The sequence below is a fragment of the Etheostoma cragini genome, chromosome 10 (genome assembly GCF_013103735.1).
Source record: "Etheostoma cragini isolate CJK2018 chromosome 10, CSU_Ecrag_1.0, whole genome shotgun sequence".
NCBI classification, from domain to species: Eukaryota; Metazoa; Chordata; class Actinopteri; order Perciformes; family Percidae; genus Etheostoma; species Etheostoma cragini.
In genome coordinates this window covers 4210465-4219475 of record NC_048416.1, presented here as the reverse complement: position 1 = coordinate 4219475, position 9011 = coordinate 4210465, and the positions used below count along the sequence as shown (strand labels likewise).

The following is a 9011-nucleotide window of genomic DNA, read 5'->3' as shown; positions in this document are numbered from 1 at the left end:
TGCAGGAGATTCTCTTGACCATGTCTACATGCCTAAATGCACTGAGTTGCCGCCATGTGATTGGCTGCTTAGAAATAAGTGTTAACGAGCAGTTGGACAGGTGTACCTAATAAAGTGGCCGGTGAGTGTAAATGTCTGTGTGTGTGTGTGTGTATGTATTGCAGGCTACAGAAGAGGGTGGTGAGACCGTAGCTTGTTACAGTGTGTATGTTTGCCTGGTGGAAGGAGAGGAGACGGCCAACAGTCGATGGAGCGTCCAGAGGAAACTCACTGAATTCCAGATGTTGCATCGCAAACTCACTGAGGTAGTAACACAATACCAAATCTGTAAGCATCTGGATAGGATGGATGTTGGATTGATGATGGATTTTCTTTAACATCAGTTAGCGGTGACTACTGTGGAGGCTTTGTTAACGCTAGTTGAAAAATGTGTGACTGTTGTCTTGCTGTTTAATTCTCTCAAAAAGCCGGGTTGGGGTCGTCTTCCCACTTTTCCAGCCATCACAACTGTTTTAAATAAACAGATAGTTTGTGAAAATATGTTTGCTCTATACATGCTAAAATGATTAATTAATTAATTACCCTTTAATGCACTATACTATATTCTCTAGATAGAATGAAGGAAACCATATGGAAATGTAATACAAAATACTTTAGTTTTGGTAGTCTCTCATTAATGTGGTATCACATTTCAATCTCTGTGTTTGCATCTGTCTCCTCAGTGTTTTCCATCATTGAAGAAACTCCAATTACCATCACTCAGTAAACTTCCCTTCAAATCCATCGACCAGAAATTCTTAGACAAGAGCAGAACTCAGCTCAATGCCTTCCTCCAGGTAAACATGCAACACTACATATTGTATTACACTTGACTATTATTATGACTAACTTGATAAGAGGATAACGTTGGTGTTTTCACACTGTCTGCTGTAATTCTTTCATTTAAAAGTTCTTCTCTTAATACTTCCAAATAAGCTCTTGTTACTTTCAACATGAAACCACATGCATTTAATACACTAGAGCAGCCATTCAAGGGTACTTGCCCAAAGGGTACTTCTGCAGGGGTTATGTAGAAAGACTGGTGGACACTAAAGTTGGGCAGAAAGAATTAAAGAGAAATTATGTTGATTCTGTCTGTCTGTCTGTCTAGCGTCTGCTGACAGATGAGCGATTGTGCCAGTCAGAGGCTCTCTACGCGTTCCTCAGCCCGTCCCCAGAGCACCTCAAGGTAACCAATTTCTCATACTTATATTTGAAATTAAACAGGGCTACTAATGCAACAGTGTCATAAAGATGTTACTGGTTCCATTTGACTCCTGTGCTGCGACGGGGGATTAAATTCGAGCTGCACTTGACAGCTGTAGACAGTAGGTTGCTGCAGAATGCGTAAATCCTGATGACATCATAGTTAACAGGATTTTAGGATTTATTAATAGAATAACACAGTATGGTCGCTCTCCATATTACCGCTAGATGTCATGTCCTACAAAGATGAATGACATATTTCATTCATTACAATTAAAAACGGCATTAAACAGGCATCGTTTGTTCATTGAGGTCAGTTCATTGTGGTCCAGCAGGAACCCCTGCTTAAATTAGCTAAAAAGAGGAAAAAATAAAATAAAATCAACTTATTGGCTTAGGCCAAGAGAACTTTATCAGGATGCATAGTATCCTGGATCCATGAAATAATTGGCCTTTGAAAAAATCTGCCTGTCTCTATTGGAATTTAACATAGTCTAAACTCATGCACCTTGTATTTTAAGGAAGAACATTTGTTTATGTACAATACATTATTGATTCACAAAGAAAATTGGTGGCAGGGGTTCCTATACTCGTGAGCAGCACTGTGAAACAGCAGCTAAGGGACATTGTGAAATATGTACACAGCCCTCCACATTATTTATTGAGCTGCTTTCAACTTACTACATGATGACACATTAAAAAGTGATGATGTGATTATTCTTTGTCTGCTCTTGGAATGCCTCATGACTCAGAACTACAGGCTTGAGATTCATGATCACATTGAGAACATTACACGGACGGGCTTGAAGTTCTGCCCGAGGCTGTATGTATTCAATGATCCACAAATGACATTGCAATGTGGAGGAGCAGTCTTTATGCAGACCAGTATATTGATTGGGAATCAAAGCATTATGAGAAACTGGAGGAAGTCAGGAGAGCCCTCTTTCCAGCAATGGCCCACATAGCTGACAAAGTGTCTTCTGCGGAAAAAAAACATGGATAGGACTTGGAAATCTATGTAAAAATGTGGATACTACTTACAAATATAAACAACATGTTGATCTGTCAACTGCAGCAATGTGTTCTAGGACTATACATTTTTTTTATTACTTTTTTTTAAATTTTATTTTATAATCTGATTTGCATTATGATTTGTGTTGGTTTAACTTGATTATTGTTTTTTTTTTATCATCGGGGATACATACGGGAAGTAAATGTGTTGGGATATTGAAATTAAAAGATCCACGTTCATACCTGAGAGCTGCCCAGTACAACCACAGTCTGGTCTGCTGGCCACTGAGCAGCTCCACTAGAGCGGTTAGAGGTTAAGGGTCTTGCTCAAGGGTACCTCGGTGGTAGCAATGAGGGAGGGACAAGCGCTGCTCTTTCACTGTCTAGACCTACTGTAAAGGGTCTTGAGATGACTCTTGTAATGATTTGTTACTATAAATAAAATCTAATTGAATTGATGATATCTTGTTCGATGCTCGAAGGTGATGTCAATCCAGAAGAAATCGTCTTTCTCTCTGGCCTCCTTCCTAGAAAAGCTACCTGGGGACTTCTTCTCCCATACTGAGGTACGCAATCCTTCTCCACTGATAAAGCCACAGCAATCCGTGGACTCCGTTGTTACTCCAGCTGTCTTCTACCCTCGTTCACATTGTTTGTGTAACGGCTGTTTCTAGGAGGAGGCTGACGATGACAGTGACTTGTCGGACTACGGCGATGAAGCAGACGGGCGGAGAGACGCCCTGGCTGAACCCTGCTTCATGCTCATTGGAGAGATATTTGAACTCAGAGGAAGTGAGTAGGACACGGTTATCTTTCCAGTCACTGTTGCATTTCCATTTAAATATCAATGCTAGAGACGTTCCGATACCAGTATTGGAAAAGCCTCTGATACCGCCTTAAATGCTGGCATCACTAACAACAAATACACAAGTTTATACACCGATCCGATACCACGTAAGTCGGCCCAGAAGAAAATCTACTTTTAGGGTATTTTGTATATGTTCTTTTTACGTTATCACTGAGTAACTGGGTAATATAAGAAAATTCAGTAGTTTGTTCATGTTTCACAAACATAATAAAATATATGTATTTTTATGCACACTCTGTATTGACCGATACGCAAGTTCAGGTATTTGAATCGATATCGGAAAGGAAAAAATGGCAATGGAACATCTCTAATCAATACACAAATCAAAAAAGTCTGACATGAAAGAGATTGAGGCCCATTCGCAGAGTTTGTGGGGCACTTCCCCCCCCTGGTGGCTGAAACAGGTAATTGCAGTGTTTAAAAACAGTGGAATAATTACATCTGGCATGACCAGATAGTTTCTAAATATTTATATAACAGAAAACAACTAAATGATGGTAGGTAATACATCTAATTTAAAATAGTCAATGCTTTAGTGCTAAGTGCTTTAGTAAAAAAATATTTTTTTTAGGGCTCTGGGTTATGTGACAAGGGATAAGTAGCTCTCACCTGAGATCATTCCCGAGGCATATGCAGAACGCCAAAAAACAAAAGTTACTGTTGCGCTAGTCTGGACATCTTGCCGTTCCTACGTTGCAATAAAGGTTTCCTAAATGCCATGTATAGAAATTTGCTGTGAGATCACTAAATGATGGTGCATTTTTGTGTAGATTTGGACTTTTATGTTATACATTCCACTTCGTTTAAAGGGCGAAGTGGAGAGGCCTCGTTCACCTGTTTGGAGCTGGCTGGTGAATGTGACGGTGTAGAGATACACCGGGACCCTTTTTGTGGATCTACTGATCGCCGCGGATTACTTTTTTAGTTTCACTGGATTGCAAAATACGGCATGTCAACACTGAATGTTCACTGTTAGGCTTAATTTTAAATGAATTTAAGTGTTTGGGCATTCCACCACAATCTGTCTATTGATCCAAGACAGCCGTGCTGCGATTGGATTTCATAAGCGTGGATTGTTACATAAATTGTTACAATGTAATTTAAAATCTGCTTTAAAAAAAAAACATATGTTTCTTTAGCAGTTTGTTTTGTGCATATGTGCTCGTGCTGTGTTTCCCAAATGGTAGGACAGGTCTCAGCTGCTACTATGCCCACCCTGGCTCGCATGTCAAACTCTGCTTATGTCGAGGCCTATATATAAAGACACTAAAATTGTAGGTTACACCTGTCTTTTTGGGACCAAATCATAAATTCCGACTCAGCTGTGTGAATATATTTGATGTGTTTCCTTCTGTCTGTTTGTCTGTCTGCTCAGTGTTTAAGTGGGTGAGGAAGACTCTAATTGCACTAGTCCAGGTGACATTTGGACGAACTATCAACAAGTAAGTTTGCATTTTGATTACTTGCCTAGGCTGTCACATTTTGTAAAAGTTGTCACAAATAACTAAACTATGTTGTAGAACTGACTTTGTTCCATTTATTCACAGTTTCTTTGCTACCTTATTTGATTAACAAGCTAACAGGCAACTTCCTATTTGTGGCTATAGTAATGTTATTGCAGGTAACTGTCTATAAAAGGCAACAAACAGCCTGCTAGTTAACAACCTACTAGTTACAGTACATAAGAACACTTTTTTAAGTACTGACATATTTATTATATTGACATATTTGACATATTCTACCTGTTTACACTCGTACTTAACTTCATGTTTTCTGTTATCAGTTATGAGGCTAACCTCTTCTCTGCATTATTTCAGACAGATCCGGGACACAGTAAACTGGATCTTCTCTGAACAGATGTCGGTGTGTTACATCAGCGTGTTCAGGGACACCTTCTGGCCCCACGGGAAGTTGGCGCCACACGTCAAGGTCCGAACTGACATTGAACGCATTGAAACTAAGGAACGGGCTCAACAGAAACTACTTGACAATATCCCAGGTAGCAACTAAATCCCATGTATTACATGTATGGTGTCAGGATTATGTCATATCTCGTGAGCGGGTTAAAACATGTTCATGAGCAAATTATATCATTTCAAATTCGCTGTCTACTCTCCACACATCAATCAAGTGAGGCAAAGAATGCCACCTGCGTGACTAAAACAATTCAGAAAGCACACAGAGCAGCCAGCATTCGGAAATACACGCTCTTACTCTAGAAAGTGATTTCTCCTTGCGTGAATGAAATTTACTTATGACAATTTGGGGGTGGAAACCAGGGGAGGCACTGGCCCTGTTATGATTTGCCACTTTCAAGGCGATAATACCCACAAGGACCTCCTTAGGCTACCTTGATTGAAAGGTAACCTTTAAGAAGCCCATAAAGGGCTATTTTTTGTTTGTGGCATTTTAGGCCTTTATTTGATATTACAGAAGGTTAGAACTGAGCCTGCGGCAGCAACCGAGCCTCTGTATATGGGTCGACCAGGGGATCTACCAAAATCGACCTGTGGAGCATGTTTTATCACGCTAGCGGAATATGACAAAATCCTGACGCCATAAACGTCTCCTGGAGATCTCAAACCGATGAACACGTCTGACCTCTTCACTTTGTTTCAATACGATCTTCTATAACAGATGCACTAGCAAATTTAGTTGGCCAGCAGAATGTCCGCTACGGAATCATCAAGATCTTCAATGCCCTGCAGGAGGCTAACGCCAACAAACATCTTCTCTATGTAAGAATCATTCATATTATGTCACACAAATGTCAAGATTTCATACAATTTTATAAAATGTAAATACAGCCGCAAACCTAATCATTTGTCTCGATGTCTCAGGTGTTGATGGAAATGTTACTCAAGGAAGTGTGCCCTGAACTCAGCGCGGAGGTGGACAACATCTAAAAAAAATAACAAACACACACACACACACACACACAGTCTCGGACAGAGTCTTTGGCTCTTTCAGGCCTATTTGTAGCTGTCGAGTTATAAATTGCCAAGCAAGGCAGGCAGGGAGATGGCCTTTTGGTTCAACCCCCGACAGAAAGCAGCTGCGTTGGTCAGAACAGAGACACATGCTGATTCTGTGGGTAGAACTTTGCTGTGAAATGGTGAAATGATGAAAAGCCAAGCTATGACCAGACTTAAAGGGGCTGCTGTTTGACTTTGTTGTGGTACAGATCTAAACTTGTCCATTCTGAACAAGGAGAAATCCACATGAACCTGACTTTTTCCTATTTAGGCAGCCATCAAATTAGACGGCTCACATTTATACCTGAAAGTCCATATTCACACAAGAACAAATTGTATTTTTGACATTATGTGACTCACGTGTACAGTTTTGTTTTCGTTAGTTCAACAGCACTGAAACATCAGATCTGTACCACAACAAATATTTAGTTCCTGTGTAAATTATGGCGGTATATACATTACAAGGCAGAGTAACAATTTGTGAAAGGAAATAACTTGACTGTTTGGTCATCACTTTATCTAAAGAACTTGATTTAAATGCAGCAAAGCCAGTTGAAGTTCAGATTTCCTTTCACCCTCTGAAGGCAACCAGTGCTGTGAACATTCCTCCTACACACAACCTGAGCAACAACACTTGTGTTCTGTGATTCTTGTTAAGGCTTATAATTGTGCAATATAATGTCATGTAAAAGTCATTGTGATGATTTTATTTATGATTATTATTGATAGATTTTATTTTTACCACATTGTTTAGAGAGCGTTTATATAAGCAATAAACTGCAAACAAAAAGTGGATGTGGCATTTTGGTTTTCTTAAAATGGTCTTTGAAACAAGATTTGCTAGAATTAAAACTCCATTACATATCTTGTGAAAAATATATATATATAATTATTCTATCTCTCTCTACCAACCAGTCTAAAAGTATGGCGACACTTAGAAATTTCCATTGCACTCCATTATAGACAGAATACCATCTGAGATCAGTTCCATTGTTTTGGGCAGGGCAGCAGTGTGCCTTTACATTATGTAAATGTGCTGTATTTGTATAGCGCTTTTCCAGTCTTAACAACTGCTCAAAGCGCTTTTACATCTACAGGAAACATTCACCATTCACACACATTCATACACTGTGGCCGGTGCTGCCGTACAGGCTCATCAGATAAACATTCACACACATTCACACTCCGATGCGCAGCACCGGGGGCAACTCGGGGTTCAGTGTCTTGCCCAAGGACACTTCGACAATGACTGCAGGGGCGGGGATTGAACCACCAACCTTCCGATTGGCAGGCAACCACTCTACCACTGAGCCACAGCCGCCCATTATGTGCTTACATAATTAAAAAAAAGGGTTCTCCAATGTTTTCTGTTTTTTTTTTGTCCTCTGCTTTCTGTAGGACATCCGATTAGTAAACATTGGATAAATGGTTGTTGATAATACGCAATGTAGCAATCAGCGACCCACTCAGATCAGCTGGTATTCTGTCTATAATAGAGGGGTATGGAAAATAGTGTGAGAAAAAAAGTAAAGAAAAAATCAAATAGTTACACATACTATATATTTATATATATATATATATATATATATATATATATATATATATATACTGATATTGTCTCAAGTGATTGATGAAATAAGATGTTAGACCCTACTTTGCTTTCGCAAGATATTTAGACAACGCCAACTTTTTTTTTTAGTAATAATACATAACATAAAGTAAATTATTCGCCAAGGCTGCTCAAACCAGCCCTGCACCAGGCCCGAGTGGAGTGCCGTACATCGTCTATGAGAGGTGCCCCAGACTCTTGAAGAGGTTATTGAAACTCATCCTGGTCATGTGGAGAAGGGGGAAGGTTGGATGAACTGGGGAGGACGTTGATGACGTCCCCCCCCAGTTCATCCAACCTCCACTGTGCCCACTCTGCCAGAAAGGAGGGTCACCGAGGCACATCTTGAGCTGTTGCCCAAGAGAACCGGGAGATGGGTGCTGCCGTCGGCGCCTCAACCAAATGCTGATGGTCGTTGCAGAGGTCATCAGCACTGGGATCGCTTGCAGTAGACTCCAGCAACCGGCAAGACAGAACATCACCTTTTTTAAAGCTGGGCAAAGCCACACCAGCGGCTGAATCAATCGGGGGGCTGCTTGCAACAGCACGGGACTGGCAGCTGAAGGTTGACCTAGGGTGAAGGCTCAAATTCCCACAAAACATTGCAGTGACCATGCTCAGGCCAGACATTGTCCTGGTGTCAGCAACACCAATACCTGCTGGAGTTGACCGGATGGAGGAAGCTTTTGAGAGGAAGACGGCCAAGTACAAGATGGCAGGCAAATGCCAAAGCAGGGGGTGGAGGGTGCAATCGCTTTGACGTCAGGTGCAGACGATTCGCTGGCCAGTCACCCATCAGGGCCCTGAAGGTGCCGGAGTGAAGGGAAAGCTGTCAAGGAAGATCTGTGGTTAGTTCTCCAAGATGTTTGGAACAACCTACCAGCCGAGTTCCTTCAAACACTGTGTGCAAGTCGACCAAGAAGAATTGATGTTGTCTTGAAGGCAAAGGCAAATATTGATTTAATTGGTTGATTTGGTTCATCTTCTGTTCATTCACTGCATTTTGTTAATTTATGAAAATAAACTATATATACAGTATATACATATATGTACACAATTTTTGACAGTTTTTTCAAAGGACATGAATGCAACATGTGTTCCCCAAAGGTGGATAGGGTTAGGGGGGAGTGGGCATGAGCATCAGTGCAGCTTCCAGTTAACTGAGCTGAGATGCCACACAGCTGAGCCATGACAAGTCAAGTTAGTGAAAGTAAAGTCAGGACGTGTATCACTTTGCCTTCAAAGTAAGAGCATAAAATGTGTCATCTAAGTTTGGACTTTACAGACAACATTTCTGGGGGAA

The 9011-nt window shown here is 40.7% G+C and overlaps 1 protein-coding gene across 1 annotated transcript in view; it reads left to right on the top strand.

Moving 5' to 3' along the window:
- snx25 (sorting nexin 25) overlaps positions 1-6892 on the top strand; it is a 23902-nt gene extending 17010 nt beyond the window's left edge. The window contains exons 14-22 of the mRNA XM_034883048.1: positions 165-305; positions 723-836; positions 1151-1228; positions 2739-2822; positions 2931-3048; positions 4500-4566; positions 4942-5123; positions 5762-5862; positions 5965-6892. Of these exons, the coding sequence (XP_034738939.1) occupies positions 165-305; positions 723-836; positions 1151-1228; positions 2739-2822; positions 2931-3048; positions 4500-4566; positions 4942-5123; positions 5762-5862; positions 5965-6030 (951 nt within the window). The 3' untranslated portion in view covers positions 6031-6892. The remainder of the gene's footprint in view (positions 1-164; positions 306-722; positions 837-1150; positions 1229-2738; positions 2823-2930; positions 3049-4499; positions 4567-4941; positions 5124-5761; positions 5863-5964) is intronic.
- Positions 6893-9011: the final 2119 nt, after the last annotated feature.